We start from the raw sequence: 23082 nt of genomic DNA, 5'->3' as shown, positions 1-23082 counted from the left end.
ACCATTCTCCAGGGAGAGGTTGGTCATTAAAATAAGAGTGACTGTTCAGAGCTCTCTCGACAAGTGGTTGAAATCATTTAGTGTATCATGCCCATATTTTTCTTTTTTTTTTTAAAGAAAAATAAAGAGACAGAGAGAGAGAGAGAGAGAGAGAGAGAGAATTTTTTAAATATTTATTTTTAGTTTTCGGTGGACACAACATCTTTATTTTATTTTTATGTGGTGCTGAGGATCAAACCCAGCACCCCACTCATGCCAGGTGAGCACGCTACGGCTCAAGCCACATTCCCAGCCCATATTTTTCAATTAATAAAAAAGCTTTTGATGTTTCTAGTGAAAAATAATCCTACTTATCCTTTGCTTATTACTAGAAATGCTAAAACTAAGATGTACCATAACAACCAGGTGGTTACTATGGCAACGCAGTCACACTGGGTGTAGAGATACAGCAACAGATTTTATTTCTTTTGTAAGGAAAGTTTTTGTATGCACAGTGCTAACCAAAAGGAATATGCATAATACATTTTGGTGACATTATCAACAGAAACAACATTCCAGAATTGTTTTGTTTCTCAGATTCTTTCTGTTTTAATAATAAGTACAGACTATTGAGTGCTCATAACATATTAGGCCCTTTCATAAACACTCAAGTTAGCAACTTACTTAATCTGTGAACAGCTACTTGAAGTAAGGATTTTTATTAGCATTTTCATTTTACAGATGGAGAAGTCATACTTATAAAATTTCCCAAAGTTACATGTATTCACTGTCAGAATTGATATCTGAATCTAGAAGTAGTCTAACTCATAGCATGTTATAATGCCCTGGGGTGGTCAAAAAAAAATGGAGAATTCAAAGTTCTGTGGCAACCCATAGGGATCTTCTTAGGAAAGGTATATGGAGGAATTGGTCAAGCAATTGGAAAAGATACTCACTGTCATCAAGTTTGAACTTAAATACTTGTGATTTTAGATATTAGATTTTATAACATTTCTCTTTTTTGTTTTCTGACACAGGGGATTTGTCATCTTAAAAATCTAAGGATTCTAGACATAGCTGGAAATACTATTCAGATATTTCCACCAGGAGTAAGTAAAACCAACTTCTATTATAATTGAAAATAATTTTGTTGATGCTATTGGGAATAGAAAAATATGGGCAGCCAGTAAAAGCTGCAGTAACTGGAACCTTGAAGTATACAAATGACTCAAAGATTTGCTTTGCTCTTGAATTTCAAAACCTGTTCTTTTGATTCTTTGTATTCGGTGCCTGCTGAACTTATTTAAACAAAATGAACTCTGATTGCTATCATAAATATTTTAATATATCAGTTATGATTAAATTTTTTTGGTGGTTACTCATTGCTTTTGATCACCTCAGGTTTTTTGAAAACTACTACTTTACAAGGCATAAATTTTTATCCCTTGTAGTTAGTCCAAAGATGACACTTTTGTTAGTTGTTTTTAAGCTAAACCATGAAAATGCACTTTTTTTTCCATTTGAAAGTGAAGTTTGAACTTGTTTTACTTCAATAACTGAGAAACACTTTGTTTGATAACTTTTAACTTTTGAGGTAGAAATGCTAGTTTTTCCTATTGCGTGCGTGTGTGTGTGTGTGTGTGTGTGTGTGTGTGTGTGTGTTTGAGTGAACATACTTGAACATTCAAGGTGATAATCAGAAGTCCATTAATCCAGGGGATGCTCTATAAATAGCTGTTGATCCACTTTTTTTTCTGATTGATTGAATACAAATTGAGGTTTTCTTTATCATCCATGAGAAAAGTGAATGATTCAAATATGAAAAAAATGTGTGTATGTGGTGTGCATGTATGTACATATAAGCACATATACTTATGAAAATGTAATATTTACCATTTAAACCATCTTCAGTGTATAGTCTATGACACTAAGTACTTTCCCCAACTAAAATTCTTTGTCCATTAAACATTCCCCATTCCCTTTGTAGCACCCATTTTAGAGGTCTCTATGCACGGTTTAAAATAATTACCTTTTAAAAATAAGACTTCTCCCCCTCCTCTGGAAACCACCATTCTACTTTCTGTCTCTATTAACTTGACTATACTAAGCATCACATGTAAGTGCAATCATAGGACACTTGTCCTTTTGTGACTTATTTCATTTTTTATTATTTCAAAATGTCTCTAAAATTTATCCATGCTATAACATGTCAGAATTTCCTTGCTTTTTGAGGCTGAATAACATTCAATTGTATGTAGATACCCTGTTTTGTCTTCATTTATCTGTGCATGGACAATGGGGTTGTTTCTACCTTTTGGTCATTGTGACTAATGCATGTATAAATAGAGGCATGCAAATATTGGTTGTAGTTTGTACTTTCAATTCCTCTGTGTACATTCTCAGACATAGTATTACTGAATTACTAATTCCATGTTTAATTTTTTAAGGGTTTATTACATTGCTTCCAAAACTTACAGTTTTGAATATATAGGAACAGTTGGATGTTGTTAATGTGAACCTGGTTAATCCCACATGTTGGTATTCATCCTGCGGTCTTAATTTAACTCTCTGTACTTGGAATGCCTCCCTGACTTCCAGCGGAGCCTTCATGTGCCACTTCTTCCATGGGGCCACTGCAGCTGAGATCTCACAATGGAGTGAGTCTTTACAAGTCTGTCTTTTGTTAGACGGTATGCTCCACCAAGAAGGAGTGCATTTTAAAAAACTTTTATCCAGAAGAATCTTGAATATCAACTTCATATATATTTCTTAAATGAATAAATTTAAATAATTTTCTTTAACTATACTCAGTATTCACCTTAGTGGTGCTGTTAATTAACTTTTTCTTCTACAAAGTGATTCTGTACTCACAATTTTGATGACACACCATGAGTTAGGTTCCAAAAGTTTAAAATAATTGGGTCAGTTTTGCCTTTATAGCACCTATTTCAGAAATTTTAATAAGCACTCTAAAATGAGATAGTCTATGAACTCATCTGAGCTTTGGTGCAAAAATAATTCACCTCAAATTTTTATAAATGATTTTTCTTTTTTAAAAAAGTAATAATTTGCTTCAAATTATTTTGGACAAATTGGTGCGAAATTGTTTTCCCACATTTGATAGATGGAGTTACTAATGAACAAATGACAAACACAGAGGAATGAATGAATGTAGGCCATGAGCATCAGTGAAATTAAGTTTCAAAGTGATGGTAATGAACTCTAAAAACATTGACATGTTTTTTAGGTAGAATAGTAGAGAAATGAAGATCATGGACTTTGGAATCATACATACATAGGTTTAAAGGCCTAATTTCTCATTAGCTAAATTTATAATCTCAAACAAGTTGCTTAACTTCTGAGATGCCGTTTCCTCATCTATTAAATGGATATATTAAACCACAAACTTCGTAAGGTTATTAAGTCAGATAATGCTTATAAATCATTTTGTACATAATTATCTACAGAAGGGAAACTGTTATTATTATAAGTTGCATATAAAAATATACCAATACTCAAATGTTAATCAGTAATATGTAATTAGAGCTATCTTTCCCTGTCTACTGGTGATAATAGGAGGCATTAACCTTGTATAGTACATTTTAGATTTTTTTTTACTATAAAAATATTCAAACATACATAAATCAGGAGTGAAGCTAAAATCTATGTACCTTTTACTTTGAAGCATACTTTAATTCCAAGACTTGAAACTGTTTTCTGCAGAATTATCTTTACATGGTTTACTTTATTGCCTTACAATTGCTCCCTCTTAAAAAGACAGATCTTTATAGAGGATTATTTAACAATTTTATGACCTAAAATTTGTTGTGCCACTTGGAAAATGCAATTATTTTACAGTAATATATTTTTTTATTCACAACAGCTTTTATATAACCGAGACTGAATTTTCATCAGGACTTTTGTATAAAAGTGTACATTAAGTGAAAATCTCTAAAAGTGTACATTAAGTGGAAATCTCTAACAAGAAATGGGACATTATAAATACTTGTTTATATGCAAAGACTCTAAAACTTTTCGGATTATTTAATTATGGAGAAAATTCTGCCATGCATCACATAGTAAAGTAATTGTTTGGAATTAAATGTGTCAAGACTTTTCCTTTTTTCCTTTATTTTTTTTAAAGTTTTAAATATTATATAAATGATGTATCCTCCTTAACATTTCAAGCAATACAAAAAATATGGAATAAAAATGAAAGTCTTCATTTCCAGGACCTCTCCATGTGTATGCTTTTAGAAAAGTCTGCTAAAACAGTTTTAAAAATATTATAATATGTATTCTGTTTTAATTTTTTCATTGCTGCAATCAAAAGACCTGAAAAGAGCAATTTTAAGGAGGAGAAGTTTACTCTGAGGCTCATGGTTTCAAAGGTCTCAGTCCATAGATGGCCAACTTCATTCTATATGGTGGTGGTAGAATTATGTGGTGGAAGAAAAAGGCTCAGGGAATTGCACCAAGAAGCAGAGAGAACTCTGCTCAACGGACTATACACTCCAAAAGCACCCTCAATGACCCACCTCTTTCAGCCATATCCTACTTGCCTACTGTTACCACCTGGTTAATCTTTATCCAGGGATTAATTCACTGATTGGCTTAAAGCACTCATAACCCAATCATTTCACCTCTAAAATTTCTTGCATTTCTTCACACATGAGATTTTGGGGGACACCACATATCTAAACCATAACAGTTTCATTATATTCAATTTTCAAGTATATTTTTTCTTTCTGACAAAGTACTATCCAAATATTCAAAAGATGCCATCTACTATTGAGAGAAGCCAAAACTCAGGTTGATTTGATCTGATTTATCAGCGCACATTTTAGTACATTCTCAACTCTTCACATAAAGTTATTTGTTATCTAATTCCTTTCTAAAACACATAAAATTGTTCACCTTAATAGTTTGCAAAGTGTCCTCTGGTTCTTGGATGAATAGGTATTGTTAAGATTTATTTTAAGATAATTATTGTCTTTCTACTCATTTAACTTGCTTGTCTTTCCGTGTCTCTAGTAAGTAGAAGTTTACTGGAAGCTTTTATAGAAATAATTCATTCACTGTACAAAATGTAGAAACTAAATAAGAATAGGAAGAGTTAAATGCTGTTTTAGTCAGCTTTTTTACTGCTATGGCTTAAAGACCCAAGCAGCACAATTACAGAGGAGGAATAGTTTATTTGGAGGGCTCACAGTTTCAGAGGTCTTATCCACAGAAGGCCAGCTCCATGCCTCAGGGCTCAAGGTGAGGCTGGACATCATGGAGGGATAGTGTGGCAGAGGGAAGCAACTCACATCATGGTGATCAAGAAGCAGAGAGAGAGAAACTCCACTTGCCAAATACAATTATGTACACCAAAGCCATACCCTAATTTCCACCGTCTCCAGCCATACACTACCACTTCATTTACCACTCAGTTAATCCCTATCAGGGGATTCAATCACTGATTGGGCTAAGACTCTTAAAATCTGATCATTTCTCCTCTGAACCTTCTTGCATTGTCTCACATGTGAGCTTTTGGGGGATAACTCATATCCAAACCATAACAAATGCTAAGTACTTTTAAATTTACCTCTCAGTGGTGACACTGATATTTTCTTCAAGCATCTTATTTTTATAAGTTCACTTTAAAAATAAAATGGAGAGTACACTTTATAAAAGTCTGTTTTTTGTAAAGAAAAGAGATTTATTTTGGTTCATTGTTCTGGTCCCATGGTGAGGAGCTCTATCTAGATGGCCTTTTTGCTGATGGAACTCCAGGGCAGCAGAAAGTGTGTGTGTGTGTGTGTGTGTGTGTGTGTGTGTGTGTGTGGGTGTGTGTGAGAGAGAGAGAGAGAGAGAGATAGAGAGAGAGAGAGAGAGAGAGAGAGAGAGAGAAAGGGAGAGTATATATGTCTTATTGTTTTAACATTATATATGGAACATTTTCTTTAATCAAATATTTTTCAAATATTTGATTTTTAATCACTAGGTTTATCATATGTTTACTTTTCCTTACATTTTAACTTATCACTGGAGTTAGATTATATTTTGAATGAACAAACTTTGAAAAAAGAGTGGTCTGAAAAAAGTGTCTTTTATTTGCATTTCTCTTTGGGAGAGTAACAGTAGCAAAATGTGGCCTGTGGTAGACAGTGGATAGTCTATGGAAATTCTCTTAGTTGTTTAGTTAGTACAGGAAACATGGATCCTTGGTATATTAGTAGTGTTCCACAAATACTACAACATAGAACACTAATTGAGACTTAAAGTAATATGCCTCTACTTTACTGTCTTGAAAAGACGTAAGATCTTAGGTTTTGCTTTACTTTTTTTTTTTTTTTTAGTATGATCATCTTAGCTTATTATATCTGCAAAGATTGTTTCTAAATAAGGTCACATTCTGAGGTTCTGGGTAGACATAAATTTGTAGGGGGACACTATTTAATCCTTTACTTTGGTAGAATATTGAATTTTTTATGTTCTATTTAGTATCAGTCTATGTGATATATACAGATTTTCTATGTGAGGCTTATATAAAAAATAAATTCAACAAATATTGAGTATCTCCTCTTTGATTACCTCTCTCTGAAGTGCTGAGCTTGAAGATTTGAAGAACTCTCCCCCCTGTGGGACTGTGGGGAGGCATGAATTATGAATGTTGCTTTGTAGGAAGTTTGGGATTCATGTTGAGGAAGTCTCTGGAAATTGAAGTTGGCCCTGGAGAGATCACAAGAGAGAGATAAATACAGAAATTTAAAATTAGAAAAATTAGACAAAGTGACATTAATTAGCTTGGAGGTGGATAAGTAATAATGTCATTGCAGAGTTCAAAGGGAGAAATTGTCCAGTTGCCCTGATAACTTTAGACAATGGGGAAATAAAAACTTATGGTTATTTACTGCTGAAGAGCTTTGGATAGGGTGTTACTAGGATTTCTGGGAGGAAAGGGTTATCAGTCTCTCTCTTTGGATTCTAAAGTAAGGGCTAGGACATTCAGTCTTTGAAGAAGTTATAAGTCAGTCATTTCAACAGGGATAAAAACGAAGTACTGAGTTTTTTAGTTCCTTTGAAACAATTTTAAAATGCAGATTTTCTTTCTCTGGCTCCTCTTTCCCCCAGGAGCCCAGTTATTTTCCAAACTGCAATCATTTGAAGAAGTTGAGCTGACAAAAGTGAGAAAAGGTTTAATGATCATCACCAGGGGGCATTGTGAGGTTTGTCTTTGATGCAAAGTTCATTACAAAATATCATATATAAAACTTCACATTTCAATAACGGTCTCAGAATCCTCCATTAGCAATCTATCTAGCCACCTGAACTATTCTGATCACTTTTCAGATAGATAGAGAAATGGCATTGAAAGTTATCATTCTGGATAACTCTGCAATTATCTAGTTATTTGCAATTTTGCAAAACAATTTTGCATGTTATAAAATCTATTGATATTGGATAATCCTTTGAAGAGACAGGTCTTATTATTACTGTTTGAAGCTCCAGAGAAGTAGGTTGTCTCAAGCAGTTGGCCTCAAACTTGAGTGCACATTAGAATCCCTTGGATGGCTAATTAAAATCCAGAAGGCTGGGCCCCACTCCCAGAGTTTCTGAGTCAGTAGGCTGGGAAGCCCAAGCACTTGTATTTCTATTAAGTTCTTAGGTGATGCTGAGGCTGCAAGTCTGGGGACCACACGTGGAGAACCACTAGGCTGAATAACAAAGCAATGAAGACTTCATTGCAAGCTCAGACCTCCTCCTGTCTTAGCACACTGCTTTGGAGGAATCTATTCTTTGTCTCAGAAGTAATAAGAAGGGCAGTTTCTGTTTTTCTGCAAAAACAAATAAGACATTTCTTTTTATCTCAGTGGGAGTTTGCATTCAGAGAAATTCACTGTGTCCTTGACTAAAATGATACTCAAAGAACATTTCTTGAACAATGGAATTCTTATACACTGTGAAAAATGCTTTACCTAGAAACTGAAATTTTGGTATGTGAAAACAAGGAATGTCTACACAGTTGGAAGCTGAGATTTATATGTTGCTTAATGGAGTTAGCTTACTCCTTTTAGCCACATTGTGGATGTATTTATTGCCTATATGCCATTGAAAAAAAAATTGTTAAAAGTTTACTTATTTGTTTAAGTCGTGTATATCCTCCTGACTCAATCTGGGCAGATCATATGGCTTAAGAAATTTATTGATGCCGACACTATCTTCTATTTTATTGGAGTATAAGGTTTCAAAATAATTTCTAATTATCTTCTGTATTTCTGTAGTATCTGTTATGATATTGCCTTTTTCATCCCGTATGCTAGTAATTTGGGTTCTCTCTCTTCTTCTCTTCGTTAGCATGGCTAAGGGTCTGTCAATCATAAGATTATTTTTTCAAAGAACCAACTTTTGGTTTTGTCAATTTTTTTCAATTGTTTCTTTTATTTCAATTTCATTGATTTCAGCTCTAATTTTAATTATTTCTTGCTTTCTGCTGCATTTGCTGTTGATTTGCTCTTCTTTTTCTAGGGCTTTGAAATGTAGTGTGAGATCATTTATTTGTCGGCTTTTTCTTTTTTTGAGGAATGAACTCCATGCAATGAATTTTCCTCTTAGAATTGCTTTCATTGTGTCCCATAGATTTCAATATGTTTATATGTTTGTTTATTTTTGTGTTTTCATTTATCTCTAAGAATTTTAAAATTTCTTCCATGATGTCTTCTGCAACCCATTGTTCATTCAGTAGCATATTGTTCATTCTCCAAGTGATGTAGGAATTTTTCTTCCTTATTTTATCATTGATTTCCAATTTCATTCCATTATGATCAGATAAAATGTGTGGTAATATCTCTGCTCCTTTATATTTGTTAAGAGTTGCCCTATGGCATAATATGTGGTCTATTTTTGAGAAGAATCCATGTGCTGCTGAGAAAAAAAAGTGTATCTGTTTGATGATGGTTGATATATTCTATATATGTCAATTAAGTCTAGGTTATTAATTGTATTATTGAGTTCTATAACTTCTTTATTCAACTTTTGTTTGGAAGATCTGTCCAGTGGTGAGAGAGGTGTGTTAAAGTCACCCATAATTATTGTGTTGTGGTCTATTTGTCTTTTGAACTTGAAAAGAGTTTGTTTGATGAACATAGCTGCACCATTATTTGGGGCATATATATTAATGATTGTTATGTCTTGTTGGTGAATGGTTCTCATAGTGTCCTTCTTTATCCCTTTTGATTAACTTTGGCTTGAAGTCTATTTTATTTGATATGAGTATGGACACCCCTGCTTGTTTACGAGGTCCATGTGAGTGGTATGATTTTTCCCAACCTTTCACCTTCAGCCTGTGTATATCTTTTCCTATCAGATGAGTTTCCTGTAGGCAGCATATTGTTGGATCTGTTTTTTAATCCAGTCTACTAGTCTATGTCTCTTGATTGGTAAGTTTAAGCCATTAACATTTAGGGTTACTATTGAGATATGGTTTGTACTTCCAGCCATATTTGTTTATTTTTGTTATTTAACTTGACTTGGTTTTCCTTTTTGATTAGTTTTTCCTTTACTGTACTACCTCCCTCTGCTGGTTTTCATTGTTATTTTGAATTCCTTTCTCTCACCATTGCACAAAAGTTAACTCAAAATGGATCAAGGATCTAGGAATCAAACCAGAGACTCTGGGTCTAATAGAAGAAAAGGTTGGCCCTATATCCATCACGTGGGGTCAGGCCCCAAATTCCTTAATAAGACACCTATAGCACAAGAGTTAAAATCAAGAATCAACAAATGGGATGAATTCAAACTAAAAAGTTTTTTCTCAGCAAGAGAAATAATGTGTGAGGTGAATAGGGAGCCTACATCCTGGGAACAAATTTTTACTCCTCACACATCAGAGCTCTAATCTCTAGAGTATACAAAGAACTCAAAAAGTTAAAACAACAACAACAAAAAAACCCAATCAACAAATGTGCCAAGGACCTGAACAGACACTTTTCAGAAGAGGATATACAATCAATCAACAAATACATGAAAAAATGCTCACCATTTCTAGCAATCAGAGAAATGCAAATTAAAACTACTCTAAGATACCATCTCACTTCAGTAAGAAGGCAGCCATTATGAAGTCAAACATCAACAAATGCTGGCGAGGATGTGGGGAAAAAGGCACACTCATTCACTACTGGTGGGACTGCAAATTGGTGCAGCCAATTTGGAAAGCAGTATGGAGATTCCTTGGAAATCTGGGAATGGAACCACCATTTGATCCAGCTATTCCCCTTCTTGGACTATAACCAAAAGACCTAAAAAGAGCATACTACAGGGATACAGCCACATCAATGTTTGTAGCAGCACAATTCACAGTAGCTAGACTATGGAACCAACCTAGATGCCCTTCAATGGATGAATGGATAAAAAAAATGTGGCATTTATACACAATGGAATATTACTCAGCACTAAAAAATTACAAAATCATGGCATTTGCAGGGAAATGGATAGCATTAGAGCAGATTATGCTAAGTGAAGTTAGCCAATCCCTAGAAAAACAGAGCCCAAATGTCTTCTCTGATATAAGAGGGATGACTCAAAATGGGATAGGGAGGACGAGCATGCGAAGAAAATTACCACTAAATAGGGAAGAGAGGTGGGAGGGAAAGGGAGGGAGAAGGGGAATTGTATGGAAGAAGGAAGGAGAGCCTCATCATTATACAGATTACATGTATGATGATGTGAGGGGAAAAAAAAAAGTAGTGTGTCCCATTAGATTTGGTAGAGAGAAATGATGGGAGGGGAGGGGAGGGGAAGGGGGGATAGAAAGGATAGCAGAATAAAATGGACACTAGTAATGCTATATGTATATACGTGACTGTATGACCAATGTGATTCTGCAACTGTACACTCAGAATAATGAAAAATTATACCCCATTTGATTCAAATGTATGATATGTCAAGATCATTGTAGTGTCATGTGTAACTAATTAAAACAAAAATAAAAAAGTTTACTTATCAATCTAAAAATAGAAGTTTTTTTTCTTTGCATGTAATTTTAATGCTAAATTTCATTTTAAAGAAATTTTGGGAAAGCCAATCTTCACCATGTTTTTTATTCATTTTGTGGTGTTGGGATTGAATCCAAGGCCTCATGCATGCCAGGCAAGTGCTCTATCACTGAGCTACATCTCCAGTCCTTTTTAAAGTTTTCATTTGGAGCTAGAGTCTCACTAAATTGCCCAGGCTGACCTCAAACTCGCAATCCTCCTCTCTTTGCCTTTGGAGTAGCTGAGATTATAGGCATGTGCCCCCATGTCTGGCTCTGTTATGAATTTTTGTCTTTATGAAGTGTCCCATTTACATTGGCTGGTGGTAGTTTGGAAATGAAACTCAGGTTTAGCTGAAACATTTACATGGATACAGATCAATGTGAGAGCTTACAAGAAGTGCTTTGCTGAGAATGGACTTGAAAAATGTGCTTTAAAGAGATGTAAATCATAGCCAATACTACTTTTACACAGTTGCTGCTTTCTTTCATTTTCAGATTCATTATATTAATGTTCATTTGAATTTCTGGCTTTCATAAACAGATCCTGTGTCAAAGTCAAGAATCTTAAGTATTTGTATATCTCTAATGTTTGCAGGCACATAGTGTTTTTGTAAAAACAAAAACAAAAACAAAAACAAAAAAAACAGGAAAAAAGTCTCATGCAATGGTGTTGTCATGAGAAAAATTATGCTTGGACTATTTATGGGAAATAATAGTTATAGCACCTATTCCGTTTCATCAATGCCCTCCCTTTTTCCTTCAAGAATTCTTTAATGTTACTATAAATCAAATTTGAGAATAGTGAAAACATTTTTCTCTTTTACAGTATGAGAAATATAGGAGGGAAAAAAATGCAATGACTTTCCCAGAAACACAAATCATTTGAAGAGTGAAGATTTGAATCCACTGTTCCCAAACAAAAATCAATTTTGCCTCACTTAACAGTTTCCCAGTTTTGTGACCTTCGACATATAAACCAATTCCACTATGTCTCATCTTTTTTTTTCTCTTTATGTTGGAGATATTAATAACACTTGTATCATAACATTGTAGAGAAAGTGTCTGACACATCAGTTGGTGGTTAGCAAAAATAGAATGAATAGATAATGAAATGAGATAAGGTATGTAGATCCTTTACCAGTGTCTTGGCACATGATATTTATTAAATGTTAGTCTCATTTTAAGGATTGATCTGAGCTACCTGTCATTCAACCCATCTCCAATTCATAGTTGTATTTGTAGGATTTCAAAACCATATGATCACCTGCATGATTCTATGGTGCTACTCTCAGGGTAACCATCGATCTGTGACAAGAGCGTATAAGGGGACTTGCTAGCATGCTCTGCTTCCTATCCTCCATGAGCTCTTCCCTGAATAGTTGTTCCATGTTATTTTCCTTTGCAAACCCATTTACATTCTTTTGATTTACCTTGATTATGTAACAAAACAGAACCTACAAACTATCATCCTTTCCCCAAGATCTTCACCTTTGATTCTCTGTTTATTTCTGTCTTATCCCGCCCTTCTCAATTTCTGATTTCTAGATTATATTTCTTTAAAAACAAGCCCTTCATCACTGATTTCCATTTGTCTTTGTCACTTTATTTGACTTGTTTCCTACTAATTATTCTGAGGTCCCTTCTTTCCTTTGATACATTTAGTTTGAAGTGACTTCTCTATTCATATCAATGCTGACTGATTTTGACTCACTGAAGTCTAAGCACACCTTGTTATAGTGTTCTTGACTGCAGATTCTGGGCTGACATGTATTATGGTATAGACTCTAGTTTGCTGTCATCTCTGCTTGATCCTTGTCTAATTCAGAATGCTTAAGTATTTTACAAGTGCTTCCAGGGTCTTGTTATTTTTATCTTTTTGTCTTTAATCTAAAGCCAAGTGAAGAAAGCCATTTTATATTTGAATGACTCTTCCATTTCAAAATGGCCTCACCTGCCTTCGACAGAGTAGTTTCCATGTATGAGCAGTTAGACACCAACGTGCATGTTCACAAGGCATTCCTAGGGAGACCATTTAGTTTTGGATTAAGAGAAGCACTCCTGTGAAATTGAACACATGGAGAGTGACAATGACAAATTTCATCTTGTCCATGATCAAATATATCTTTAAGTGGTCCAGAAAGCACATTGTGGGGAAAAAGCCCTTTGGGAAAATGAAACAGTATCATTTTGTAAAAACTTCTATGAAAACTTTAAAAACTCCTTTGCAAGACAGTTAAGAAGAGCCTCGAAAATTAAAAATGGGACACAGCAAAATGTCCACGAAGCTGCAGCCAACAACATCCCCAAACATCTCCACAGTCTAGTGATTTTGACTGAGGCATACATTTTGCTCAGAGAGTCCCGAGAAATTCTAGTTGTCTGCTTCATCCCATTTGCTATTCTGCTTCTCTTGAGTAACAATATTAAAGATGCACTTTGTTCCTGTTCCCATATTGATAGTTTATTTTCTGTCTCTGTTGAATATTAAGGAAAACTCTTACCCTAGCCTTGAAACTCATTAAATGCCTCTCTACAATTTGACCTTGATTTGAAAATGGTTATTTTTTTTTGGTTGTCAATGCTGCCTTCAGTGGCTGAGTTTATTAGGAGACATACATCTAGAACAACATTAAATGACCTTTAAGAAAATGGGACACAAGCCAATGCTTTCCTAATGGAAACCCCTTGTGGGCTCTGTGGTTTTATGTAAAGTGATGTAAGCTTAGCTAATATAGAATTAGCGAGTTCCAAAACTTGACTAAATCCTCTCCCGGTCACTACTTTTATGAGAATGAGATCATGTTTTCTGCTGTTTCTTATTTGGGGGTGGGTAAAGAGGACAGTGTTGAATTATATGTTATTGCTTCTTTTACTATACTAATTCTAAAATTTCACAAGATAGACTTTTTGAAATGAAAAGCAAAGAGAAAATTTATAAAATATTACTCTGGATGCAGTGCTGATTTTTTTTTCTTTTTTTGTAAAACTCTGGTTTAAAAATTGAGTGCCCAATTAAGTTAGGGGGTATGACTATTTTTCTCTGCTTAGCTAAATTAAATAATCTAGATTCTGACTTTCCATTTGTATATGTGATCTTATTGAAATTGAAGACAGCCTAGAGTTGTGTGCCTATAAAACTTATGTGCTGCAAAAGGACCCCATGCCACATGGTATGGTGGTTGGTGAACAGTGTTTAGCTATTATCAATTAAACACTTGGAAATTTCACTCTTCTAGCCAAGTAGTTAATGGTCTGATGATTCTGGAGATAAGAGGGACCTGATGATTCAGGAGATGAAAAGAGATTCCAAGATTCAAATAATACCTATTTTGTTTCCTTTTTTTTAAAATATTTTTTTAAAGAGAGAGAGAGAATATTTTTTTTAATATTTATTTTTTAGTTCTCGGCGGACACAACATCTTTGTTTGTAAGTGGTGCTGAGGATCGAACCCAGGCCGCACACATGCCAGGCGAGCGCACTACCACTTGAGCCACATCCCCAGCCCCCCATTTTGTTTCTTGAGAGAATAGAAGGACATAGTTATTTGTTCAGAGTCAGAACGTCTGTCCTTTTGCCTTGTCATACAAGAAGAGTTCAAATAATTACAAAACCAGAGTCAGTAGTTTTCAGAGAAAAAGCATAGAAACAAATGAAAAATATAATAGAGTGGCTTGGGGGCTTGAGGTTGTAGCTCAGTGGTATAGCATTTGCATAGGAAGTGTCCTTGGGTTTGATCCCTAGCACCACAAACAATAAATAAAAATCAATCCTTCAACCAGCCAATCAAGAGTGGATCTGATTGATATTCAGTAATGTGGCTCTCATGCTGTTTATTGATCTTCATTTAGATACTGAGTTCTCTCTCTCCCACCACCCCTCCTTAAGTCAGCCGCATGAAGATAAAGATTTTGTTTCATTTCATTGATGAATTCTAAACACAGAGCTCCATGCCTGACACAGAGTAGGCACCCAGTAAATACTTGATGAATGAATGGATAGACAGATGGAAGGATGGGTGAGTATGAATTTTATATAACAAACATGACTGCTTTTCTATGTCTAAAAAATCAAAACTGATTTGTGGCTGTTAGTAATAAAAAAAGATTGGTTCAAAGAAATGATTTTCAACTGGGAACGATTTCTGTACCCTAGGGTATTTGGCAGTGTCTGGAGACATTTTTGGTTATCTAAATTGAGGAGTAGTACTACTGGTATCCAGGGGAAGAGGCCAGAAATCCTGCTAAACATTTTGTAATACATAGGATAGTCTACCCTAAAAAAAGTATTATCTAGCCTAAAATGTCAGTTTTAAGCCAGGTATGGTGGCACTTACCTGTAATCCCAGTGGCTCCGAAGGCTGACGCAGGAAGATTGTGAGTTCAAGGCCAGCTTCAGCAAAAGTGAGGCATTAAGCAATTTAGTGAGACCCTGTCTCTAAATAAAATACAGAATGGGGCTGGGGATGTGACTCAGTCGAGTGCCCTTGAATTCAATCCCTGATATTCCTGCCCCCAGCAAATGTCAGTTTTGAGTTTGAGAAACCCTAAAACATAAAACCCTAGTTTAAGCTTTATGTTTCCCAGGCCTTATGAAATAGATTTTCAGATGCATAAGAATCAGAAAAGGTGATCATTAAAATTTTGATACCTTGCTATGTAATATATTCAGAATTATTGCTAATAATATTTTGGGTTTGAAGTTATTTTTTTCTGATATCAATGCAGTTATATTAGCTGTATTTTGGCTAATGTTTGTATGATATAGCTGTTATCTCTCCTTTACTTTCAACCTTTGTATATCCTGGCATTTTAGATGTATCTTTTAAAAATAGCACGACTCATCATTTTAAAAAATCCAAGATGATAAGTTTTGTCTTTAAGTTGAAGCATTCAGTTCATTATAATTTAACATAATTTTTTATTTATTTGGTGCTAACCCAATATCTAACTATATATTTTAAGTTTGATCTATTTGTTCTGAGTTCCCTTTTCTCTACTTTTGTAGTTATTGAATATTTTTATGATTTCATTTTAAAAATCTTAGTAAAAATTTTACACAATTTACTGTTTTTAACTAACTATCTTAAAAATTTAAAAAGTTCTTCCTTGCTTTATGAGGATTATTAATTTATACTTATGCTCTCATCCTAGAAAATTAAAGAACTGTAAATCTGTTTACCTGCTCCCATTCTTCAATGTTTTCTGTTGTATATTATAATTTTTTGTATCTTAAAAAATTATATTATTTTGCAAGATGGCACTCACTTAGATTTATCATTAGTTTTACTATTTTCATTGCTATTTTTTTCTTCCTGTGTCTCTGATCTTTCTTTTGGAATTCTACATTTGCCTCTAGCTCAAACTATATTCTTTAGTCTTTTCATTGTTATTTTTTTTTGCAGTGAGTCGACTTGTAGTTCATTATCCAAGTTTTTATTCAATTTAAACCCTAGCTTTATTCTCTAAGAAAAATTATAAATTGACAATATCATATATTACCACATTCAAAATTTCATTGTGCTAACTTCTACCTTCCAGCTTCTAGCCTCCATTGTTGCTGCTGAGAGGTCTGCTGTCCATCTTGGTCCCATGCTCAAAACATTAGCATGTTTTTCCTCTGTAGGTAATCTGTTTTTCTTTTCCTGGAAGCTTTTAAGATTTTCTCATGGTCCTCTATATTATATATTTCACTTATGATAACTCTAGTTATAAATTTCATTTTACCTTTTTTTTTGCCTGTAGTTTATTGGCTGCTTAAATATGTGGAATCAATGCCTTCCATTATTTTTGAAAAGTTCTTAGTCATTGTCTTTTCCTATATTGCTTTTACTTCCCCCATTCTCCTTTTGTAACTAACTTTATACCTTCTCACTATATATTTTTTGCACCTTTCCTTTTTTGTGTGTGGGAGGGTGAGGGTACTGAGAAATGAACTCAGGGGCACTTGACCACTGAGCTTCATCCCCTGTCTTATTTTGTATTTTATTTAGAGACAGAGTCTCACTGAATTGCTTGGCGCCTCTCCGCTGTTGAGGCTGGCTTTGAACTCAAGATCCTTCTACCTCAGTCTTCTGAGCTGTGGGAATTACAGATGTGCGCCACCATGCCCCTTATCTTTTCTCTGCTCTGTTTTCCATCCCTTTGTGTCTCTCTGCTTCATTCTAGAGATGTTCTCCTGATACATTTTACAATTGGATAGTTTACTTCTTAGCTGTGTGAATGCATTTGTTAAATCCATTTATTAGGTTACTTATTTCAGTTTTACTCAGTGTACAATTTCTGGTTGGTTCTTTTTCAAATATACTATTACTTTTTAATATTTTTTCAATTGTTTCTTGAAAAATTTAAACTTGGCTTTTAATTGATGAACATGCTAAATGTACTGATTTTAATGTGTGAGTCTATATATCCAGTATTTCAGAGTACATTTTAGGTCATTTCTGTTGTCTGCTTATTAGTGCAGTTTCATTCTTCCATATCAGAGTTGTCCAGAGGAACCCTATTCAAGCCAATGCACCATCTTTTTTTCTTTTATAGTTGATTATCTTTGACTTTACCTTGGACATTGTAATTAAAAATATTTTTTGAAAAAAATTTTCAGTCTCAGATGAGGTGAGATGTTTTCATTTGATTTTTGTGTGAAAAAGTAATATAGCATCACTTTAATTCAATGGAGACATTATTTACTTTAATCCAATTTCAATGTTCAAGGAAAACCTAGAAGATTTGATACTGAGCTGCTATCTATGGGGGCCTGGATGATTTCTGATGTACCCTTAATTCTTAGGTGAAAACACCTTTTAGTCCCATGGAACCAAATTAATTCCAAAGGTGAGATACATTCTTTGTATATCTGTTTGCTCCTAAATTTTGTCTGGACTGTTTCTGATGATCTTTTAAGAACTTTTTGATCTTATGAAGATTTTAATGTATGTTTTACTAATGTTTACTGGGAGGTATGTCTGAATTAACTTGGTTTTTCATTTATTAGAATTGAAAGTACTTGATTAATTAAGACACTAAGAAAATTGGAGGGACTTTATTCTGAAAAACCCATACTCCTTCTTCAAGAATCAATGAATTTCTTCTTCTTTTCCTTAATGAAAATTCACCTCTGATCATTTCTAGTACTCTTCTACAAGTATCGAAACATTCTAACTCTAGCTCAAACTGTTCTCTTATTGATGTATAGGTCCCAGATCTGACTTTCTGACCAAGCAGTGTGGTGGTCTCCTTATTTCCTGCCTTTCAGGAAGAATAGTCTCCCCTTTGATCTTGGCACTGCTGGTTCTTTTGTATGATAAGGTCTCAACTCAGATATCAATTACTCAGAATGGTCTTTCCTGATCAACCAATCAAATAACCATCACTCTATTATATTACATTAAACTTTTTTCCCTAGAAGTTACCACTATCTAACTTTCTTTATTTGCTTATTATTTATATGTATCCATCCTTCATTTTTTTTATCACCAATAGAATACAAGTTATCATGAAAACAACATATATGTGTTTTTATTTTATTTTTTATTAGAACTTTATAGTTATTCATAGTAGTTGAGTTCATCCTGATAAACTCAGACATGCATGGATTTGATTTTAGTTCATGATCCCTTCTTTTTCCTTCCCATGCTCCCTCTCCTCCACCGTTTTTCCTCTACTCCACTAGACTTCCTTTTTCTGGTCTATTTATTTATATTTGATTGGTTATTTCTACATACATATAAAGGTGAAGTTCCCTGTGGTATATTTATATATGCACACGACATGATGTTTTAAGAATTCAGTCTGCATTTCCTCCCTTTACCCATCTCTTCACTCTGCCTCTTAATTTCCTTCTGCATTACTAATTTTCCCTTTATCTTTATGTTATCCTTTCTCTCTTTTTTTTTTTTATTTTACTCTAGCTTCTGCATGTGATAGAAGACTTTTGACCTCTGAGTTTCTGAGTTTGGCTTATGCGAACAATATATTTGCCTGTTTATTCATTGCTATATTTTTATTGCTTAGAGTACAAGCTGGTGAATGACAAAACTTGCAAAATTTGTTGAGTGAAAGAATACATGAATGTTTGATCAAATCTATTGCCTGATTTCCCTATTTATTTATTTATTTTTATCTTATGCCTATGAGTCACAAGCAGTGGGAGGGTTTCAGGAATTTTCATTGACCTTGTGTGAGAATGTATCTCCATTTTGGCCCAACCTTCGCCAATTTCCACTTTATTTGCTTGGTTGTATATTGGTTTCTTGCTCCATTTGTCCTTCAGGGGACTCTGTTTTTCCATTTTTCAAGATGTTCCAAAGGTAAATCTCTGATAATAGATATGTTGCTTTAATAATGTAGTCATATTCCTTTTAATTTCTATTCCTATAATTAAAATTATATAAACCATTTATAATTATGTTTGCCTTAACTTTCAATCAATTCAGAAAAAAATTAAGAGTTTGCAATCATGGAATCATGACCCTTTTCTAAATTTTGATCTCTTATTTAATTGGCGACAATTTATGTATCTTCCATTATAAACCACCTAGATTTCTTTGATCATAAAATATATATTAAAATATAAGTCAAACAAAAAAATGAAACACAGCCCCTGATTGAGAGGATATTTCAAGATATGTCTAAAGCTCTCTATTTTTTAAATTGCAGTATATTTCACTGTATTTGATTTGTTGTCAGCAGTAAAGGTAGGAGACAGAGGGCTCCATTGTCTCATTATTCCTAGGGTTTTTATGAGTACAGACCAAATAAATTTAGAAAAAACTGCCTGCTCTTTTATAAATGTCAAATTTCTCTGGCTTTTTACTCTAAGTGCTCATCTACAGAAAATCACACTGTTGTAGATTGAGGAGGAAGTATAGAGAGTGGTAAGATAGACACAGTGATTATTGATACTAAAATTCTACAACCTAATGGGGAGGGGGACTCACTTCTGTGTCAGGAAGACAACCACTCAGAAATGTTAGGGAATTAGGCCCAGGAAAATACTTTTATCAGAGCCACAGTAGCTTTTTTCAAGGAAATTCTGGCAAGGAATTTTCATTGACCAGAGGTCTGATGATTCAAGGCAGTCATCAGAGTTGGACAAAGGCCACTGAAGGCCAAATTTTTAGTCTGTGTTATGTTCAGGATGGTTTGTGAAGGTTTCCTCTTTCTAGTTCACAGACACTTACTATAAACGGGAATATGCCAAGAGGGGATATGTAAAACTTATATATAAAGACAATGGTGACCAATATTTTTTGATCTTTATGTGGTTGGTTTTGTTTTAAGCCCTTTCATGTATCATATTATTTAAAACGAACTATTACTCCCTGAGCTAGGTACTATTACTATTCCCATTTTACAGATGTGAAAGATATGAGAAGAGATTAAAATACTGTGAAGCTTTGAGAAGAGATTTAAAGTACTTCACCAAAATTATAGAACACAGATGAAATTCAAACCTAGGTTGCTTGCATGCCAAAATACTCTTAATTACTAGAGTGATTTATACTAATGCATGCTTGTCACATGTATAAATAAATACACAAATTTGTATAAATTCCTGGTTGTCATATATTGTTCCTCACTGCTCCGCAAGACTGCATTTCTTTTAATTGTTGAGGAAGGGGTGGCTGAGATGAAGGAACCAGAGAAGGGATGGATGTGAGAGGCTTTCCTAGCTCACTTTGGAAAATAGAAGTCAAGCCCCACAGAAATGTGTTCTTTAGGACTATCAAAAGCACAAGTCCACTGGAGATGAGGAGCTGAGATTAGCGCCTGATGCGGAAAGCCCTTTTGGATGGACATTTTGTGCCTGGTAATTAGGAGAAAATATTGGCAGCCTCTGTAGGTCCCTCTACAAAAGGAACATTTAACCTAATGTTGAGAGAAGGAAGCACACAGGGGTTGGGAGTGTTTCAGGCTCCACATCTTAGAGTCGGTTGCTGGTGTTCCTGTGGTCCAGGACAGAAAGTAGATATCAAAATTACAGGTGTGGCTTTCTAGGAGGATACACTAGAGAGAGAAGAGCGACAAGTCAAGAAAATAATTCCAAACAGAACAGAAGACTGTGGGGCTAGAAGAAGGCACAGGCGACTAAGCTGGGCAGTGGATGTCCTGGAACCAGCTCACGAAAGGGTGACAGTAAGTGACCAGGAGGAAACCTGTTTGTAGTGTTATGGGGAGACTGTGAGGCTTTAAATCATGTGGTTGTTTTATTTACTTTAGAATATTGCAATTTTGTTCACTTTACCTTTCTTATGCTTGTGAGTAGGGAAATGGTGCTTATCAATTGGAATCCCTTGGTGGTGAGATTTCTTCAGGTATTTGGGTACTTTTTTGAGTTTGAGGCTTTTTCCACTGTGCGTTTCTGTCATAAAAAATTACAGGTGGGGCTGGGGATGTGGCTCAAGCGGTAGCGCGCTCGCCTGGCATGCGTGCGGCCCGGGTTCGATCCTCAGCACCACATACAAACAAAGATGATGTGTCCGCCGAAAACTAAAAAATAAATATTAAACTTCTCTCCTTCTCTCTCTCTCTTAAAAAAAATTACAGCTGCATCAAACCATAGTCCTTCCTATTCATCTTTAATCAATGCATGTAGTTAATGAGCTTTTCATTTTTTATGTATTATGGGTGTGTGTGTGTGTGTGTGTGTGTGTGTGTGTGTGTATTTATTTATTTATTTATGCATCATTGGAAGAATCTATGTTGGTTCTAACAGCAGAAAGTCAGACATACTCTGGACCATACAAACCTAGTTTGAATCCTGAATCTGACTCCTTATGATTCTTACAGATAACAGCCCATTGCAAGAAATCTCTTATTTGGCCACCGAAAACAGGATTTTGTTTTTTGTTTTTGTGGATTTATAAATCAGCCCTCCCAGGGACAGCTACCATGATGTCAGGGCCCTCAGTAGGCTCTCCTAAAAGGTACTTTATTGCTTCCTCTTCCAGTTTTCCCCTTAAACGGCCTTTTAAATATTTGGGAGTCTTGTAGTAATATGACCCAGCCTATGAGAGAATGAATTTTGGGTGAAGGAGATTTGACAAAAGTAAACCAAAAAAGCATAATCTATGACTACCTGAAGAGTACTCTTGGAAATATAATTTTTAATATTAGCAATGACCTTTTAAAACTTTGTAAGAGGAAGAGGAATTATGATTTATGTTCCTGGATAGAATATGTACTCCATAAACTAAGAATAAAAACAACGAAAAGTCAAAAGGTAAACATATAACTTGCATTAAATACAAGAGTGGGAGAAGCCACTTTATAAAAATATTTTACAGTACACACAATTTTTTATTTATGGACTCAGTATTTTAGATACAAGTTCCATTGATTGACCCCTGAGGAACAATAAGCAGAGTCAACCCAGGACTACCTGTCCTCATATAAAAAGAACAAGGGGTTTTATGCCTCCAAGGGACAAACTCAGAACTGCCACCCAAGTGCTGTTTACAGCAAAGGTTCTGTCCTTGCTCATTTTAATAGACACAGAGCTGGTAATAAATTCTGTCCTCTTTCCCCTCTTACACCCTCTTGATGTTGCCTGATTTATCTGCAAAATAGAAATAAGTTTTAGTTAGTGTTTTGCCCTGCCTCTGCTGGGCTGTGGTACTTGTTCAATGAAGAGTTGGACAGTGGAGGAAGTAAGAGGCACCAAGCTGGACACTTGGTAAATACCACAGGAGCAGCAAACCAAGGACAACTCCCTGAAAGATGAGAAACTCATTATGAGTGATTCCAGCATTAACACAGACAAGGGAGAGGACTGGGACATATACAGCAGTTTGCTGGTCCATGTTTCACATCTAGCTTTCAGCTGGTGGTGGTGGTGCTGGGGGCTCTCATTAGCATGTGCCAGTTTCCATGGTGTAAATATTCTCACCATGCTCACTGTTGCCTGCCATTTTTTTTTTTTTTTTTTTTTTGTCTTTTGAATGCCAAGAACTGTTTTAGGCATTCTGGATAGAGAGGAGAATAAAACAAACTCCCTATCTTCTTGGAGCTTATATTCTGGGAAGAAAGAGTGATAATGAACTGTTTGATAAACAAAAAATTCAAGCAGTATTATGAAGAAATGC

At 34.8% G+C, this 23082-nt stretch overlaps 1 protein-coding gene across 2 annotated transcripts in view; it reads left to right on the top strand.

Moving 5' to 3' along the window:
- Nucleotides 1-23082, top strand: part of Lrrc69 (leucine rich repeat containing 69) — a 102057-nt gene that overhangs the window by 31991 nt on the left and 46984 nt on the right. Inside the window, exon 5 of one of the 2 annotated variants that reach the window (XM_005328680.4) lies at nucleotides 1017-1088. The exons of the other annotated variant lie outside the window; for it this stretch is intronic. Within the exon in view, the coding sequence (XP_005328737.1) occupies nucleotides 1017-1088 (72 nt within the window). The remainder of the gene's footprint in view (nucleotides 1-1016; nucleotides 1089-23082) is intronic. 2 annotated transcript variants of the gene reach the window in all.

The sequence above is a fragment of the Ictidomys tridecemlineatus genome, chromosome 7 (genome assembly GCF_052094955.1).
Source record: "Ictidomys tridecemlineatus isolate mIctTri1 chromosome 7, mIctTri1.hap1, whole genome shotgun sequence".
Lineage (NCBI taxonomy): Eukaryota > Metazoa > Chordata > Mammalia > Rodentia > Sciuridae > Ictidomys > Ictidomys tridecemlineatus.
This window is presented reverse-complemented; position numbering and strand designations above follow the sequence as displayed.